We start from the raw sequence: 19,369 nt of genomic DNA, 5'->3' as shown, positions 1-19,369 counted from the left end.
GCACAACTGACTTCTTCTTCAACGTCCCTTAGTTCTGCCCCTAGTTATGCTGCTATAGGCCTAGACTGCTGGGGAACCTCTCTGGATGCACTGAGCCCTTCTCTAACTACCTATGTATTATACCATTATTGCATTACTCACCCTGTTTCTCCCTGTGTCCTTTCTCCGAGTGTCCCTGGTCCCAGAGCTGGATGCTTCAGATGTGTGGTTGTTCTCCCACCAACTGGCCTAGTCTCCATCATGTCCACTGTGGGATGCTGCTGCTGACCTTCCTCCAGCCCACTGTTTCCAGCTGCCCATTTCCACCAATCTACTCTGCATCGCCCTCACTATATTTGATTTGCTCATCTACACACTATTTCCATCTTACTTACCAGCTATATATGCAGTATATTTAACCTCTGAAGACCCGAGGTTTGATTGGGCTTGCATTTTAGATTGCTTCAAGTTATTTGGGATAAGGAGTAACCAATTAAATAAAATAATTGGATAGTGTCTAATGTCTTATTAACAATAGGCTCTTATTGGAAAAAAAAGTCCACATATGTAGATGCCAAGTCCTAGGAGGTTAATGCCAGAGCCTTGCACCATAACAGTAAACTCATGAATCAGTTTCAATGTTGGCTTGTACTTATATCATTTATGTTACTCTGATCATGCATGTATCCCAATGTGTGTTACATGTTTCCTTGTCCCCTACCCCGCTTCTTCTCCCATCCCTCTCCCTCCCCCTCCTACGTCTTCTGTCCCTCTCAACTCGCCGGTCAGCAGCAGATGGGTCTCCCTATATGAGTCTGGTTCTACTCAGGGTTCCTTCATGTTAAAGGAGGGTTCAGGCATATGGGCTCTGTAAAGTGTCTTGAGACAATTTGAATTGTAATTGGCACTATATAAGTAAAATTGAATTGAATTGGTCAGATGGGGCCGTTTTGTGTTCTCCAAATGTTCCAATGTCCTTCTACTGAAAACGTGCATGTTAAAAAGGTAAATATATGTGAGTTCATGTGTATTCTGCCTTTCACCTAACGTCAGCTTGGCCAGAGTCCAGCTCCTCCATGACCCTCAGGATAAAACGGACCTATTGAATGGATGGAGGGCATAACGTTGCTCATTCTAAGAAGGTGGAACTTCTCAGATACACCGGAAATGCAAAGACCAAGGTATATAATATATAGTAACTGTGTCTGAATACTTGACAAAGCTTGACATGCTTTCAGAATAGAGCAAACGCACATATACTGAATGTTGTTTTTAATGCCATCTACTGGTTTAAACTGAGATTTGTCAAACCATGATGAACTAGATATTTACAGCTTTCATGTCTTCTAAGTAAGAAACAGCAGGAACTATATGTATGTATCTATGTATATATATGCACTATAATAACTTTATTGTCACTATTTGTAGTTTGAAATACATGATACAATATGGAATGTTGTTACAGACTTTATCTAGTTATTTAAGGTCCTGGAGTTTTTTTTTTTTTTTTAAAGGAACTCTTACAGTACAATTGAGTACTTAGGTTTATGACTCAATCTAGAAAATAACTGTGCTGGTGATACTGACACTAATATGAAGTGGGTATCATTCCTTCAGTCTGTGAAAATTTATCTTTATACAGCTTTTCCATAACAATAAATTTTCATAGCTTAATAAGCAACGGCCAACGATAAAGACTGGGTGGAAAAAATATCTTTATTACTCACTAGGAGTAGAATTTTCAAAATAGTGTGCTTGTTCAGTGCTGTTATGGTTTGATCAGGTGTGACCTGGTAACATGAGCAAGCAACCAGCACATTTAAATGTTGCACAATGTCTTAACTGGTAAGGAGAAATAAAAAAATAAAATCATCAAATCTGTCCTCCATTTGGCAGAAGACTGTGCTCATGCAAGCCCACTATTCATCAAAAATGTGGATCAAATTTGCCCCACTATTAGCTTTGCAAAATCTAGGTCATGGTTTGTGCATTATTGATATCTGTGAACCAGCTACACCTCAAGATGATTTCACAACGCCTTAGGTTTGACCGGTGCGTTCAGATAAGTGTATTTTCATCTATAAGGAGATAACCAGTTCTGAGAATGTAAAATGTAATTTCATGTGCAAAAGATCATGTCTGCGCAGCGAGCAGAGACTGTAGTCCAGTGATAACAACCTGATCAGGTTCAGTGCGTTCAAGTGCTGCAGCAGTGTGGTTTATGTAATATGTGGCTCTCAACCTCACACCCCAAGGAAATCTGAGAAACTGAAAATGTGGAGAATGTTTTAAATCTGAAATCTTCGCATCTAAGCAAGAATCAAGAATATTTTTTGTCATTGTGTTTTCATAGAGAAATTTCAATTGGTGACTCCCAGCTATAGATAAAAGATAGAAAAAAAGCACACTGTACACAAATTTAAAAAAAAATCCTCAAAAGATATAAATATGTAAACAGAAAAGTGACATTTTAAGTATATTAAACTAGAAAATAATTTCTAGAAGTCATAATATTATTTGTCTTTATAAGGTGTCTCTTTGGGATGCATTGTCTTGAGACTGTTGGAAAACCTGGATGAAACTCACAACTGTGAACTTACAGGTGACCCACAAGCAGGATCTTTCACAACATTTAATCAGCAGTGATGAAGATTATATGAGTTATTCTGTTATGTTTACATGTTTAGAATAAACCTGATCTGTTTGTTATCTTCATCCAGTCCAACACGAAAAACACCCTGAACCTCAAATCACATCCAAGGAAGGTTTTATGAAACCAGTTGCCTTTGTCCTTCCACATATAGTGTGGACTTTGGAGCTGAGGTGGTACATGTAATTCCCATGTCCTTTTCATGCAGAACACCCTCAGTATAAAAGGCCGAGGTGGAGGTGAAGTCCTCAGTCTCATCTGAGTACTCACCAAAGGAGACCCATCATGCGGGACTCAAAACTTTGTCTTGTGATCCTCCTTATCACACCGGCCTTGACTTGTAAGTATGTTTTAAAGTCCGTCATGTATTGATTGGGATCCCATGTATGTAACTGAACAGTACTAACGGAAAAATAAACAAGGTGAGACCTCTCTTTGAGGTGAAATACTGTACTTGAAAGAAGAAACAAAGTTTTTCATCTACTGTCTTCTGATTGTCTTTACAGATGCCCAAGACGAAGATGCATCTTGTCTGTGTAAGTCTGTTAAAATGATGTGTTAATATTTTAGAAGTATATTGAAGTTTGGTTTTAGCACATTGAGGGTTAATCCTTAGAATCCCAAACAGTTTCTGGGTGTTTCTTTCCTCCAGTGGGCTTATGTTTTTATTGCTATTTAAAGTCCTACACCTCTGTGGAAACAGCACAACCATGGCTAGATGTAGAGAGAACTCAGAAATGTCTTCTTTACAGTATGACAAATTTATAATGCCATTAATTCTTTTAAAAAAAAAAGAACAAACAAAAGTTTAATTGTTTTCAAAAATTTGAAAATGTAAAGTCAACATGTACAACTTTCCCCCCACATTTTTGCCTGCATTTGTTACCAATACCAGAAAAAAGAGTGACTCTATATTATACAGATATTTACATCTAATTTGTTTCCATGCTTGTCTCCTATCTGCTCTGTCTAAACAATGAAAAATACAATGAAATTCAGCCTAAAACTATAAATTTATGTACACGACTGTTGTTTGCAGCTTTGTCACTAATGCCTTCATGGTATTTTGGGAGGATTTGATACAAGCAAACTATTTATTTTTGGTAAATTTTAAATGAGGCATGTAGAATAAAGTAATTATGATGAAAAACCTCGATTTTGAGCTTAGATTTGGATGATTTTTCCAACAACGCTGCAATTATGTGTTCAGAGACTGACAAAAAGCTGAAAAGCTAATAAGTGTTTCATGTTTCTCTTTTTTCAATTTCTAGCTATGATCAATGGTGTAATTTCGGTGATTTTTTAGAAATAACATGCCTTATAAGCCAACCACCTGGTTTTGGGATTCAAAGGGTTAATTGTTTTTGCAAGCTGTGCTATTGACACACCAGACTCATGTCATGCAGAGCTCTGATTTAAAAATAAATGTTTCCTATTTACAGTGAACAAAAGGTACAAAGCCTACCACAAGTATGAATACATGTATGAAGCTGAGTCCTTGAATGGCATCAATGGAGGTTCACATCTCAGGAATGGTCCTAAGGTCACTTGCAAGGTACATGTTGCTGTGCTTTAACAGCTAAATTTCATTATTTTACACTCTGCTAAACTCATGTAATATACATGCTTGTCTTTCTACACTATTCCTCACAAAAAAAAATGCTGTGATACTGGTTTGAAACAGGTTGAAATTGAAGTTCCTCGGACATGTAGTTTCATCATCCGTACAACCGGCTGCCAGCTGAGCGAGGTGCTCGACTCGGACCCAGAGGGAAAGCCTGTGTTCAGTCCTTCACCCAGTTCTGATGCCTTTGCTGCTGAAATGGAGAGGTATGTTACACCCAGTTGCATTTATGAACCGTATGCAATGAAAAACCTGCAAGAATTAACAATAAAATTCTTAAATTCTTCTGAAGATATCCTCTGAAGGTTGTGGTTGAGGGTGTGTACAATGTGAAACTGTACACTGAGGATGGTGAGACAACAACAGCCCTGAACATCAAAAGAGGCATCGTCTCTGCCCTGGCTGTGCCTCTGGTGGAAGAAGACAAGAATAAGAACATGGTAGTTGTCTTACTGTCAAATGTGGATCTACATTTTTTTTAAAAACCCTTGCTTTGTCATGCAAGAACTGTTTCCACATACATGACTGTGAACACTCATATCTCCGTTTGCGTCTATTTCAGCCCACTATTCATGGCATGTGCAAGAGCCAATTCACCATCAACGCTAGAGAGGACATTGCAACAGACATCAGCCTCACTAGAGATCTGTCCAGATGTGACAAATTTAACCCAATAAGAGATCACACCAGTCCTCTGGCACTTATCTCTGGCATGGTAATATATTCAAGCAATGTATTTGTGTGTCTGGTCTGTTGAGACTGTTTGTGACTTAAAATTCAACAAAAATTACATCATTATAATGATTCTGTCTTTAGGATGTGTAATCTATTTATCACAGCAGTGTTCAAAGCATGCACATTTTTTATATCTTTCAGCACTACCCTCTTGCTCAGCTGATCAGAAGCTCCCAAACCTGCAATTACAAGTTTGACAATGAGAAGAAACACATGACCTCTGGCTCCTGCACTGAGAACCACATCCTCATCCCCTTCTCACACAAGTAAGACTTTGTAGTTAAAGTTGTACCATATTCTATTATGTGACTATATGTACTGGTATGTCTTCTTTAAGGGTTTTTACAACACTTTTAACTCTGTATTTTCTCTTCACAGAGGAGAATATGGAGTTACCAATGTTGGAAAGCAAGAACTGACTCTGGTTCAAGTTTCTCCTCACAACGACAGAGTATTTTTCCTCAGTAAGCTCCTCTTCTTACCTCTGTTCTTTTCATTTTGGGCTAATTTTTAAAAAATAAATTGAAGGTATCAATAATGAATTCAAAACTTTCGCTTGCGTTTTATAGGTGATATCATGAAAGAGCTTCACATGGATGCTGTTGAGGACAAGAGTGTTGTCCAGGATAAAGATGCAGCTCTGAATCTCCTGAGAGAACTGGCCACTCTGCCCGAGACCGACGGTGAGAGGAGGGCCCACCTCTTCCAAAAGCTGGTCTCCATGGTCCGTGGAATGAAGACCGAGACTCTGACTCCTGCCGTTCCTGAGGCTCTGGAAGTGTCCCGTGTCCTGACCTACCAGGTTCTGGCTCAGTGTGGAACCCCTGAGTGCAGCAGCGCCATCATGCACATCCTCAGGACCTTCGACACTGCCTCGCTCGAGGTTGATGCTGCAGTTTTCGCGATGGGAATCATGTCCAACCCCTCTGCCCTCCTGATCCATGACTTGCTGGAGATGGCCAAATACAAGACCAGCAAGCCCATCATGTATGCCCTGAGCAATGTTGTCAAGAGGTAAGTGAAGTCAGCCAAATTAATTCTACTTAGAACTTCCCAATACTAACAAAAAAAAAGTTTTGCTTGTTGCATTAAAAAAAATCCACAGAATTTACATTCTAATTCAAAAATGTTTCCATGAAAGATTTTACAAAGCTGAAGAAAAACTGATCCCTGAGATTTACTCTGTTGCTGAGTTCATGGCTGCCCAGTTGGGTGACTGTACTGGAGACAAGGATAACACTTTCATGACACTGAGAGTAAGTAAATTTCCCTATAGATTAAAATGTATTGTCAAATACAAAATATTAAAAGTATTGTCAACACCAATAAGTAGAACATTGACATGCCATTGGATTCTAGGTTATTGGAAACATGGCTCCAGCTGTGATTCCTGTTGGTCCTGCACTCAGAGGTGCTGTGATGCAATGTGTGAACCAACCTGCAGCTTCTCCAGCTGTGCAGCAGGCTGCCATCCAAGTGTTCAGGCTGACCCCCGTCCCTGAGGAGGCAAGTCGACTAGTTTCATTTGTTTATTGGACAGCTTATTGGAGTTGCTGCTTCTGTGGTTTTCAATGACAATGATTTCTCCCTATTACAGGTAAGGGACGTCTTTATGCAGGTTCTCTTGGACAGCGCAAGCCCCGTACAAAAACGTATTGCTACATATCTGGTCCTCATGAAGGACCCACACCCAAGTGAACTGACCCAGCTGGCTAATGCCTTGCCCAGTGAGCAGGACCAACAAGTCAAGAGCTTTGTCATCTCCCACATCACCAACATTTTGTCCTCAAGTGGGCCTGAGACCCAGGAGTAAGTGCAGAGCAGCGCTGCTAAATGGTGTGCATGTGTCTCCACCAGTGGTGTAAGTGTGTTTTTTCCTTTTCTACAGACTGAGACAGAAGATCCGTGATGCCCTGCAGGGTAATGAGATCGGAACCATTATGGATCCCACCAAGTTCTCTCGCAACTACAAGATTGGATCCTTGGAGGGCAACATGATCTTTGAGGACACCAGCTACCTGCCCAAGGAGGTCATGCTTGAAATGACTCTGAAGGCATTTGGCTTTGACATCGACATGATGGAGGTACACTTTTGGAGTTATTTCATAGAAACTTTGCAGTGAGGCAATTTTTTTCCAGTGAGTTAACAGTAAAAAAAATGTGTCACCTTTGCAGATTGGCATGGAGGGCAAAGGATTTGAGCCAACAGTTGATGCTCTGTTTGGAGAGAATGGATTCTTCCCTGACACTGCCCTGAAGACGATGTACTTCGTCTCTGACAACATGCCCCAGAGAGTCAATGAGATCCTGCAGAGCATAATGCCTGCTCACAAAAGAGACAGGATGAAGAGACAGGTACTGAGATTTGTATGTAATAAGATATTAAATATCCTGAATTTTACAAAGTCAATGGATTTCGTGACATACTATGTATATGTACATGCATAGGCCTCCCACAACTTTATGAGAGAGATTGGACGCAATATCAACAAACTGGTGAGGGAAGTGAAGTCTGCTGACTCTCCAGAAGTGATGGTTTATCTGAGGCTTTTGGGAAATGAGCTGGGTTATCTGAAGACCAGTGAAATTGAGGGGATGGCCTATTCTGCTGCCATGATGATCGACAGCATGCTTAAGATGTTCCCAGCTGATGTAAGGGAAAGTTATTCTTTTCATGTATATGTTTGACAGATGTTTATTATTATTATTATTATTATTATTATTATTATTATTATTATTATTATTATTATTATTATTATTATTATTATTATTATTATTATTATTATTATTTAGGTTACATCTATGTTATTTCTTTGACAGATTATGAGGGCACTGATGACTAAGGCTGACAACACAATCTTTGCCCACTACATCTTCATGGACAATGAGTTCTTCCTGCCTACTGTCACTGGTGTGCCTCTGAGGGTTTCACTGTCTGGTACTTTCACCCCTGGTATCAAGGGTGGACTTAAGATTGCTCATGACATGGTAATCATATTTAAAATTCTTCATATGCATGTTCATTATAACCAGTTAACTCAATACAATTTCTATATTAACCACAAGTCATGAATATCTACTATGTATCCACGCAGAGTGAAGTGACCTTCATGCCCTCTGCTGCCCTCGAGTTTGTAACTCATGTTGGCTCCCACATCCCAGAATATGTCAGTTCTGGATTTGAAATGCACACCAACATGTTCCATGAGAGTGGTCTCAATGCCAAGATCCTCGTTGGAAGCGACCAAGTCAAGCTGACCATTCCTGCTCCAACGAGTCCAACAAAATTCATCAAAATATCGTAAGCCAAGTAGATGTTCTTATTAGCAGTCACACATAAGAAGATTTACATCCAGTAAACCAAGAGCCCCTAGAAGAAAATTATAATATGAACTTCTCATTTCTGGTTCTGGGACAGTTGTTAAATCAAAGTAACTATTGAATACTGATGGTCATTGAAAATAAACAAGATATACAGTATTTAAAGACAGTTACACTACCTTAGACGTAAAGAATATGATGAAGTGATTCCTCATAACATTCTTGGTGAAGCTATGTACCTTTATGTGAGATCTTGTCCTTCAAAAATATTTTGCATAAATTTTCATCACAATCTAATGCTGTTATCCTTTTAACTTTTCCTACCAGAAACAACCTTGTTGCAGTGACAGGATCAGAAATGAAGACCATCCCTCCAATGGTGATGGACAAGGTTGATGTTCGTGAGTGCACTCCAGTCTTTGCTGGAATGAAATACTGCTCTGAACTACAGTACACTGATGCTTTCTCTCAGGAGACAGCCCCGTACTTCCCCTTCACCGGAGACAGCAAGTGAGCAAGACTCTCTGAACCACAAGCAAATAGGTCTCTTTAAAATGAATCACTTAAGAATGTTTGCTAATCAATTCAATTATGTAAACAGATTTGCTGTGGAGTTCCATCCTACTGGTGAAGTCACTGAGTACACAGCCACTGTTGAATACGAGCTGCTCAAAGAGGGAGAGGAGGGCCGGCAGAAGGTTGACTCTGTGATCTTTATTCTGAGGGCTGAGGGTAATGTCTTTTTTTTCCATAAAACCACAGCCTCAGTTTCAAGAAGTTTTATAAGAGTTGTTTAACATTGCTCTTTTTGTTGGTCAACAACAGGTGCAGATCCCACTGAAGCCAGAGCAGTCATGAAATATAACAGAAAGAAGAATGCAATCACAGCTGACCTCCAGATCCCTGACTACGATGTGGAGGCTGGTCTTAGGTTGGGTGTTGTTGATGGAAACACCAAGGGCAAAGGCACTCACTCCATCTCTCTCGACTTTATCAACAAGAACATCCCTGTGCTCTCTCTGGTTGGCCGTGCCAAGTAAGAAAGGAACTACAATCCTCCTTAAATAACACTATTGTTGTCCCTTTGAGCCACAGTAAGCTGACTAATTGGTTCATCTTTCAGTCTGAAGGCCATGAAGGAAGGTATGCTGCAAGTTCAGCTTCTGGTTCCCTCCATCAATGCTGATGCCACTGTCACCGCTAACATGAAACAAGATGAAGAGCTGGAACTGGAAGTTAAGAGCGACATCAAGTTCCGGGATATGAGATCTGAGCAGGAAATTGATATGAAATATGGTAATGTCCTTTCCCACTGACTTTTTCCCCAAATTTTCCATAGCAGCTAATTTAATTGTTATTTGTTTTGTAGACAGGCACCTATAAATTTGGGCCACATACTAAATACAGAAACATATCATGTAACTGCAAAAGTACTGATTTACACTTGGTGCCCAAAAATATGAGGCCCAATCACATGGCATTGTTGACCATTTAATGTCAATTCAGTCTGACGGGACAGTTAGTGAGACAGAATGAAAATGCTGATTAGTACTGCTAGCCATGGGCAGGATACAGTGCAACGATGAAACCTGCTATGTTGTCTGAGAGAAAATGCAAAATTTAACTGTAGAATAAATTTCCTCCTGGTTCATATCCAACCTGGGGTTTAGAGAAATATTTCCTCATGTCTTTGCATTCACTTTGGTTTCCTCCATTGTTTCAGATGGCAGCAAGATTGAGGTTGATGTCAAGTCTGACATGAACACTAAAACAACCATCATTTTCACTGATTTTGTTGAGACGTACGGCAACGATTTTCTTGACATGCAAGTGGGTCAGACAGACATGAAAGTCCGTCATATCTTCAAGAAATCTGTGGAGGTATAAATGTTTGCTCAGTTTCTGAGATTTTCTTGGTAAAAAAAAAAAAAAAAAGTAAACTCTGCATAAAACACCACTTTTCTGTTTTTAGGCAGCAAACAATTACATGGAGAAGTATGGTGCTGATTATCCTTACATTCAGAACTTCAGAGTGCCTGACATGCCTGAGATTTCCCTGCCAGATACACTGTTCCTGAACGCGTAAGTGTGAAGATTTCAACGGTAAATTGCAAAATTTTCTAAACAATTGCCCAAATCATGTATTGTATTTTTGTCTTTTTCACAGTGAGGCCAAAGGTGTCTACTACTTCAATGATGATCGCATCACAATTCTTATCCCTCTCCCACTTGGAGGAAAGTCAACAGAAGATCTTAAATTCCCACCAGCTTTGACCACTCCCAGCCTGTCTCTACCCCAGTTTGGACTGGAAATCGTCTCCATGGAAATTCCCATCCCAGAGTTTATTGTTCCTGAGAGCTTCACTCTGTCCATTCCTCGCTTTGGAAAAGCTGAGGTTTCAACTGTGATGAAAAGCAATCTATATGACATGGAGGCTTCAATGGCTGTTGGCAAAGATGTTGTGGAAACACCCAGCTACTCAGCTAAGTTTGATGTGACAGGAACCTCCCCAATTGAGATCCTCTCCGTGAAGATGGAAGGTTAGTGAAAATAATTAATGAACTTTTTGCAGCATCATAATCCTTCACATACAGTTAACACCATGTGTAGTTCTCTCTTGGTGGTACAATTTTCAGTCACAGTTTTCTATTATCACTCATGTGAAACAATGTGATGTAATTTCTGTTACAATGTTGAGGTAATTTCTAATCCTAAACTACACAGAATTATTAGTATATTTCTGCTGTATATAGGTATACAGTATACAGGCAAATTAATCTCCAAAGTTTGCTGCAAAGGAATCATACTTTGAAGTTACTGGTTATAAATGTTGTTTTCCCTTTCTTTTCATATTTAGGCTCTGGGATGTTGGCCACCACTGATTCCATCAAAGCACAGCTGAAAAGCTCTTTGGCCCATAAATTCATTGAAGCCACTTTTAGTATCACTGAGGATGCAACCATCACAGATAAAATCAATTTGAAATCTAGCAGCAAGATGGAAGCCAAAAGCCCATTTGGTCTCAATGTCGTCCTAGAGCACAATGGCATGTTTGGAATCAACACAGAAGAAATGTCTGCAGACAACAACTTTGAGGGGAAGTTTGCAGCTGGACCCATCTATGGCAAGACCACTTCAACCCAGTCATTCAACATCTTCCCATTCAGACCAGAAGCAAAGCTTGATTCTACTGTTCAGTTAGACTCCACCTTTGTTAAGGCCCACAACACAATTGCTGCAACACTTCTCAATGGTGAATTCTCCGCTGTGTCTAACACTAATGCCTTTGAAGACACCTTCACTCATGTTGCTGACCTTTCCTTCAAAGACAGCAAGTTGTCACTGAAATGTGATGCAAATGCCTTTGCTTTTGGTATGAAGATCCGCAACCACGCTGAAGCATCTGCTGGTGCCAGTGAAATGACCATGAAGATGGAAACAAATGCAGACCACTCTGACAACCGTGTTTACTCTCTGCTGACTGCTTCTCTTGATGTCAATGGTCTGGCTGTCAACAGTGATGCCAGTGTCAAGATTCTTGAGAATGAGGCTACTCACAAGGCTTCTCTGAAAATGAACAAGGATGGTTTGACCACAAGTGGAACAACTACCCTCCAGAGCCCCCTGTCCTTTGAGAACACCTTTGATGCTGGGCTTGATTCTACAAGGGCCTCTCTGTCCATTAACAACAAGGCAGCAGTGAGTGATATGAAGGTTGACAATGCCAACACTCTGATCATTACTCTTTCTAGCCTTGACTTCACCTCAAAGGCTGAAGCCACTGCAAGTGAGTATGCCTCTTACACTCATGATGTCACCTTTGACCTGAAACCCTACACTGCCTCTGCAAATGTTAACAATAACCTCAAACTTCTGAATGCCAACTTCATTAATGAGGCTCAACTGCAGGCAGAGCTTTACAAGATGGACCTGACTGGAAGCCTGAAGGCCATCTATGGTGAGGAAGAGATCAAGCACACCTATCAGGTCAGTTATGCTGATATGAGCGCCAACGCAAAGTGCAGCACCACTGGAAAACTCTTTGGGACTCATATGAGCCACAACACTGAACTCGAAGTTATCGGTCTGGCAGCTAGGATCAGCAATGACGCCCGCTTCAACTCACAGCCAGTGCGCTTTGACCACACCATCCGTTGCAGCATTGTTCCTTTCGATTTCAACCTTGATGCCATCTTCAATGCTGATGGAGACATGACCCTGTATGGAAAGCACAGTGCCCAGCTCTATGGCAAGTTCCTTGTGAAAGCACAACCTCTGGCTTTTGCCAGCTCACATGAATGTAGAGCATCAGTGAACCAGCAGCTGAATAATGGTTTGTCCATTGAGACAATTTTTAACCACAACATGGATACTGCTCTCTCACTCCAAGAGCAGAAGACCAGTTTTAGAATGAAGTCTAAATTGAATGAACATGTCTTTAATCAAGACATAAATATATACAACACTCCCGAGAGAAGTGGAATTGAGGCTTCTGGTACCATCTTAACAAACATCATCAACTCAGTCTCTGCAGAAAACCAGGAGTTCGCCATCTCTGGCTTCTTAAAGTATGACAAGAGCACAAACAGCCACATGATTTATATTCCCATATTTGAAAATTTTGGTGCCTTTTTGGAAAGGATTAAGGTGCTTGCTGTACATGTTGCAGAGGCACTGCAAGACTACATCAACAATGATGAGGTCAGGGCTAAACTTGAGGCTCTTCCCGAGCAGATCAGTGACTTTGTTGCTCAAATGAATATTGAAGACAAGGCAATTCACCTGAAACAGTATTTCACTGATTTTACCCAAAACTATGCCATCTCCATGGAAGATGTGGAAGCCTCTTTGAGAAACTTGAAGATTACAGTTGAGAAACTTCTGGCTGATCTTACTGTTTACCTCCAGGACTTTGTTAGTATGATGAAGGAGATTATTGTTAGTGGCACCTTCCCAGAGGGCTTTGCTCAGCAGATCCAGGACATGCTGAATGCCATTAACGAGGAGTTTGACATCAAGAGTATGCTTGTGTATGTGATTGACACCATAAGAGACATGGTCCATGAGATTGACCTGGACAAACTAAAGGACAGCAGTATTGCATTCCTGTATGATATCGATGCCAAGTATGGAATCAAGGATACCCTAAAAGATTTCATGAATTTTATTAGAGAAAGGATTGAGACATTTGACTTGGCAGAGTTTGTTGGTGATTTGGTGAGATTCATTTCACATGAAATTAAGCATTCCATTCAGAACCTTGTCAATCAGATACCCACACAGATTCTCAGTGAAGCAATAGACAGTACTCTGGAAATCATTCAGAATCTCAACGTTGTTGATAACATCAATGCATTCTATGCCAAAATGAGAGAGCTGATTGTAAAGTTTGAGGTTGACAAAAAGGTTCAAGCTGTCTTGGAGAAGGCTGTGGAGCTCATTAAACAGTACAAGGTTGAGGAAACCATCAGTACTGGAGTCAAAATAGTGAAAGATGCAGACATTCCTTCTAAACTTATGCAAGTCTTCCAGGATGTTATCAACTACTGGAAAGAAATCGAGGTTAAGGATATAATTTACAAGGTGAATGCATATATTGTCATTATTGAGGAAAAAATTAGGTCATTTGATTATAATGACTTTGTAGATCACATCAATCAAGTGATTGCAAAGTACACTGCTAATGTAAATGACGCGATCAGATCTCTTGAAATCCCCCAGAAACTTAAGACATCAAGAGATTTCGTCAACTTCATCATGTCCTCTGTTAGGGTTTATGTAGACCAATTGAGAGAAGTTAAAATTGCTGCAAAGGACATCATTTACAAGGTTGTGTTTAATAATCTGAGGCAATTTGCTGAAATTTTCAAGGAGAAAATTGTGAAACTGGATGTGAATGCTAAAATTAACACTTTTATCCAGTGTGCAAGCCAGTGCTATACAAAATTCAGAGCATTTGTCTCTGGTATACTCACCAGTGTAGTTGATCAAAAAATCACCAGGGAGATACTGCAGATCATCGAAGGGCTTGTTAGTGGACTCATGGAAGCTGAGCTGAGTATACCAGCCTTCACAGTTCCTCTCACCAATCTTGTTGTGCCTTCCATGACGGTCAGCATAAATAAGCTTCACCAGTTTGAAATCCCATCACAACTGGACATTCCTGAGTTTATTATCTTGGGCTTTCACACTGTGCCTGCCACTACCCTGTCAATCAGTGACATTAAGCGGAGAATCATTGACTTCATTGATTCAGTTCTTAACTTTGAGCTGGAGATGTTTAATATTGATACTTCATTTGGACACCTGACTTCAAGCTACCTTCCCACGCTGCCCGAGTTGTCACTTCCTGAAATTACTGTACCTGAGTTCTCCTTTCTCACACTTCCTCATTTTCCAGCAGACAAACTTGTGAACTTTCCTCTTGAAATGCCAACATTTAAGCTGCCAGCAATCCCCAGTGCGATTATGATTCCAGCATTTGGTAAACTGAGCTATGAGATAAAGATTAACATCCCCATCTACACTGCTAGGAATGCTGCGGAAGTCCAGAATTCACTTGATGTAGATGGCAATCCACAGCTGACAGCTTTTCTGACTTCCCAAGGGACATCGCCAACATTTGAAATCCTTAATTTCAATCTGGATTCCAATGCTCGGATTGCAATTCCCAAAGAGCATCCTATGACTGCTCGTGAGACCCTGAAGTTCACTCATGATTTCTTTGCAGTGGACCACCAAGCATCTGTAACATTTTCTGACTTCTCAGCTCAGGCCTCAGCCAAGACCACAATAAAGGCCACCACAGCACTCTACAGTGCTGAGCTTTTAAATGAAGCTTTCTTAGCCACCACAGGTGGTTTATCTGCCTCCGTTGACACCTCCTATAAACATACACTCAACCTTCCCGGCCTCACTGGCGAGGCTTCTGCTACTCAAAAATCTGTGGCCCGCCAAGAGGGTACCTCTATTACATTTACTGTTGAAAATCAAGGCACTGCCACCTACAATTCTCATCAACTTACTCACAAGAGTGACTTACAAGTCATAGCTAGTCCAGATATAGTCAAGGTGACTTTGACTGGTGACACAGATGCATTCCTTTTAAAGATGAGACAGACCATGAGTGCTGATTTTGTCATGTTCACCAATTTCAAGTTTGATGTTCGCTCTGAAGCAGAAGGCCCCTCAATCAAAAGGAGCCTTTTAGAGGGATCAGTAAATGTCAATCTACATGACACAAAGCTCGAGTTTAAGGCCACCCACAGTACAGATCTAACTGGTTTTATCAGCGGTCCCTTAAACAATGTGATTTATGTTGTTGTATGTCCCACAGAGGTTGTGTTTAACTTTCAAAACAAGGGAAATACAAGGGTCAATTTTAATGATGCTTTTTCTGCCAAAATTGATCTGCAGAATGACTACTCAGCAACCATAAGACCTGACAATCAACACATTAACACTGTGGCTGTGGCCCGTCTTAATCAGTACAAGCTGTTGTGGAATTTCACTGTCGAGAACAAAGACAAGGAATTTGCTGTTCTTGCTGCCGTGGAGGGGAAGGCAAATCTTGATTTCCTGACTAGGCCCATCAGCATTCCTGAGATTGACCTGCCTTTTGTTGATTTCAAGACGCCCGCCATTAGTAACCTCAACTTGTATGACCAAATGGGGCTGAAATACATTTTGACAACCCCTGAGCAGAGTGTTGATGCAAATGTTAAGGTGGTTTACCAAAAAAGCCAAGCTGACCCCCTTGCCAAGAAAATTGGTCTGATTCCCTCTATGGGCAACGTGATTACAGAGCTATCTTTCAAGTCTGCCATTGTTAATCTAAATGTCAATGCTGGGATGTATGCCAAAGATGATCTTGTGTTCCGTCTTGGAGCCACCACTGTATCTGTGTTTGAGCCTCTAAAAGCCAAACTTGATGGCACCACCAGTCTGACCACCAAGAGAGGAATCAAACTGGCCAATTCCCTGTCCCTCGAAAATCCTCACATTGAAGGCACTCATGACAGCACCATCAGCATGAGCACTGACACTTGGGAAACTGCCATGTCTGTGGCTACTGTTGCAAAGATCGCACTGCCAATACTCAACATGGAAGCAAGCCAAAATCTGGTTGCAGACACCAAAACCAAAGCAAATGCTGTCTCCAGCTTTAATGTGAAGGGTAATTTCAACGTCCCTATGATCAAGGCTGCTGGAAAGGCTGAGGTAAATCACAATCTGAAGATGGAGGGAACTTTTGAGTACGTTTCCATGGAGTCATCCACCAGAGGAAACATGGATGGCACAGTGTTTGAAGGCTATCAAGTTTTGGGAGTCCTGGACAATGAGGCAAATCTATACCTGAATAGTGATGGCCTTCGTTCCACTTCCAAGGTTACTGCTGACGCCAAGCTTAACTTTGGTGCAATCAAAGTCATTGGCATGGATGTAAATGAGAATCTGGAAATTGAAGCTTCCCTGAGCCGTGTGTATGCAGTGCTGAAGTATACTGGCAACAACGAGGCAAACATGTTCAATTTCAATACCAAGGGAAAACATATTGCCCAGGCTACTATTGACTTTGCACCAACCTCTTCCTTGATTGCTGATTTTGAGATGAACATGTCTCAGCCAACCAACCTGGGTGACTTCACTATCTTTGAGAAAACTGTTGCTGAAGTGACAGTTTCCAAACAGAAAATCTCTACTAATGCTAAGTTTGCCAGCCCGGTGTACGCCACAAACATGGGCATTGAGGTGGAGGCCAGTGTTCCTGTCTTCAAAGTCATCTATAAGTCGTCTGCTACCTGTCCTATTGTCATCTTGGAATACGACCTGGACTGTAAGTTTTTTTTCTTTGCATATGATATAAAGTCACATTAATTCAAAACCATTTTTACAAAGTTTAACTAAAGAAAAACGTGTTTCAACAGCCTCCACTACCATAAACGTTGAACAGGCTGGCCTTGGCCTGACTGGGAAGACTGTTTTTAGAAACAACGATTTCACCATGGACATTGCCCCCATTCTTTCACATACATTGAGGTAAAATTTTAAAATCACCACACTGTGTTATTTTCATACTTATTTATTATTTTACAGCTGTATTTTGACTAGTTTCGCCAGATCACATCCATTTTACTTAATTTCTAGAAAATACACCAAGATGAAAAACATCTGTGACTACTCCCTGTAAAATTGTTCTGTTTTCTGGGTAAAGTTTCCTTCTTTAATGTGAAAATGTATATATATTTTCCTACTTGTTTGTACAGTGGCTCTCATGTCACCCTGAATGTGGACATAACCAGCCCTGACTTTACTGACGTGAATTTGCGTTATGCCATTCGCAAAGACGGAATCAGTGCCACAGTTTCTATTCCATCTACTGGTCTCCTTGGTCTTCAGCTCAATGCCAAGATCCCATCGCAGTTGAATGCCAGGCTTTATGGCCGTTATGCTGTAAGGACCGCATATTCATATTATTTGCACATTTATAATCATCAAAACTTCAGCATCTAATTTGTTGTTTTGTTATGTCTTTGTTAAACAGTCCGATCCTGGGAAAGATGTTGATATCGCCACCATCAGAGTTTCCAACAAGGACACAGACAAAAAAATGAATCTGAAGTTGGTCTTCAACATAGAAGCCCCGGAAATTATGCTCAGGGGATTACAGGAAAAGGTTCCTGCCATCACCTCTTGTTTGTCTAGTTTTGCTGAAAAACATCAACTATTCGGACATGCTGCTCAGCTGAAGAACATTATAATGGACTCTGTTGAGGAGGCATACAACTCTGCAAACACCCATGCCTCACATCTGAGCCAAGTGTCCATCCTCTTTAGGAACACTGTCGTTCAGTACCAGAAGAATGTTCAGGTCGTCCTGGATGCTGCCATCAGGGTCCTGAGAGAGACCCGGGTCAAACTGCCCGGCTCTGAAGAGATGACCCCTCTCATTGAGGTGATCAACAAACTGACCACTAGAATTACCAATATGCTAGAGAAGGCAAGTCACATGGTGTCTGTTAACATTGAATATGCTTTCAATGCAGTGGTTGGCATGATCAGTAAAATTGAAGTTACAATGCCTGTTGGTGATGTCATGGCTGGAGCCAAAATAATCAGACAAATCAAGGAGTGGCTAAAGACTACTCCTAATCCTGTTGTGGGTATTTTGAAGCACCTGAAGAGTTTGGACATGTCTCTGGAAAAACTGGGTGACGCCCTAAAAGCCTTTGTTAACAAAGCTCAAGACTTTATTGATAACAGCCTGAAGTCTGATGTCCTCGATACCATTGCTGTCTACATTAATGCTTTCTATGTTAAACAAGTAAGCTTAATGAAAACAGCCAAAGAGTGCTTAAACTCAGTTGTGACCACCGAATATATGAATGACAACATCAACTATATTCTGAACGTTATCAGATCCGCAGTGAATCGACTCAGCAGCACTGTTACTGATTATGTGCAGCAGGCTCCTGCTCAGTATAGGTCTTATTTAAAAGTAAAGGGTAAAAAGCTGGAGATTAGTATTTAATTTCACCTCCTCATCATCTCCCAAAAACGTGTAAGTGTTCAAAAGTTGTTCAACATTGTTTCAAAAGTAAATGGAAAAAAAAGAGATCAACATTATTTGCCTTGTTCATTTTTGTTTAAAATATGTGGGGAAAAAAAATGTAAACTAGCACAATATTACATGTAGCAACAGCATATATTAACCTGTATACCATTTGTTATATGTCTAAGTTTTCTGTTTACTGGTCAGTGGTGTGAAGTAAAGTCTATTTACTGAATGGCATTGAACTACAGTCCCTTTTTCTCCTCATATGTATAAAGTCACTTGCTTCTAAATGAGCACAGGAAAACAATTTTTGATAAGTTGACATAAGTTAAACAATCTTAGCAGGTAGCAAGTGGAATGACAGGGTTATATTTTATTCTGTGCAAGTAAAATCGAAATAAAACTGAACTGAGTGTTAACATTGGAACTAACAAATGTATTGGTGCAATGTGAATATGTAAAAACAATGTGTATCACTTAAAATAAAGACAAAGTTAAGCCAAA

General features: G+C 40.5%; 2 protein-coding genes across 7 annotated transcripts in view; both read left to right on the top strand.

Moving 5' to 3' along the window:
- LOC111566433 (gastrula zinc finger protein XlCGF57.1-like) overlaps window positions 1-1,656 on the top strand; it is a 10,512-nt gene extending 8,856 nt beyond the window's left edge. For 3 of the 6 annotated variants that reach the window (XM_035946722.2, XM_035946720.2, XM_055016039.1), the window contains one exon: window positions 1,033-1,656. In XM_035946722.2, the coding sequence (XP_035802615.2) occupies window positions 1,033-1,085 (53 nt within the window). In that variant the 3' untranslated portion in view covers window positions 1,086-1,656. Of the gene's footprint in view, window positions 1-170; window positions 918-1,032 lie in introns of those variants that run through there. The other 3 variants (XM_055016038.1, XM_035946721.2, XM_035946723.2) reach the window with 1 other exon arrangement.
- On the top strand, window positions 1,020-19,369 carry LOC111566442 (apolipoprotein B-100-like). The gene is made up of 29 exons (XM_035946711.2): window positions 1,020-1,160; window positions 2,838-2,969; window positions 3,136-3,165; window positions 4,072-4,184; window positions 4,314-4,459; window positions 4,546-4,693; window positions 4,816-4,968; window positions 5,130-5,254; window positions 5,367-5,452; window positions 5,558-6,002; window positions 6,130-6,244; window positions 6,348-6,494; window positions 6,586-6,797; window positions 6,877-7,072; window positions 7,164-7,343; window positions 7,437-7,640; window positions 7,809-7,976; window positions 8,084-8,289; window positions 8,637-8,819; window positions 8,911-9,041; window positions 9,135-9,345; window positions 9,433-9,605; window positions 10,033-10,190; window positions 10,282-10,391; window positions 10,477-10,850; window positions 11,168-17,146; window positions 17,238-17,349; window positions 17,577-17,763; window positions 17,855-19,369. The coding sequence occupies exons 2-29, from the start codon at window positions 2,915-2,917 to the stop codon at window positions 18,839-18,841; spliced, it is 11,334 nt and encodes a 3,777-aa protein (XP_035802604.2). The 5' UTR covers window positions 1,020-1,160; window positions 2,838-2,914; the 3' UTR covers window positions 18,842-19,369.

Source organism: Amphiprion ocellaris, chromosome 12, assembly GCF_022539595.1.
Source record: "Amphiprion ocellaris isolate individual 3 ecotype Okinawa chromosome 12, ASM2253959v1, whole genome shotgun sequence".
NCBI classification, from domain to species: domain Eukaryota; kingdom Metazoa; phylum Chordata; class Actinopteri; family Pomacentridae; genus Amphiprion; species Amphiprion ocellaris.
The sequence above is the reverse complement of the archived record's forward strand: the minus strand, read 5'-3'. Positions and strand labels throughout refer to the sequence as shown.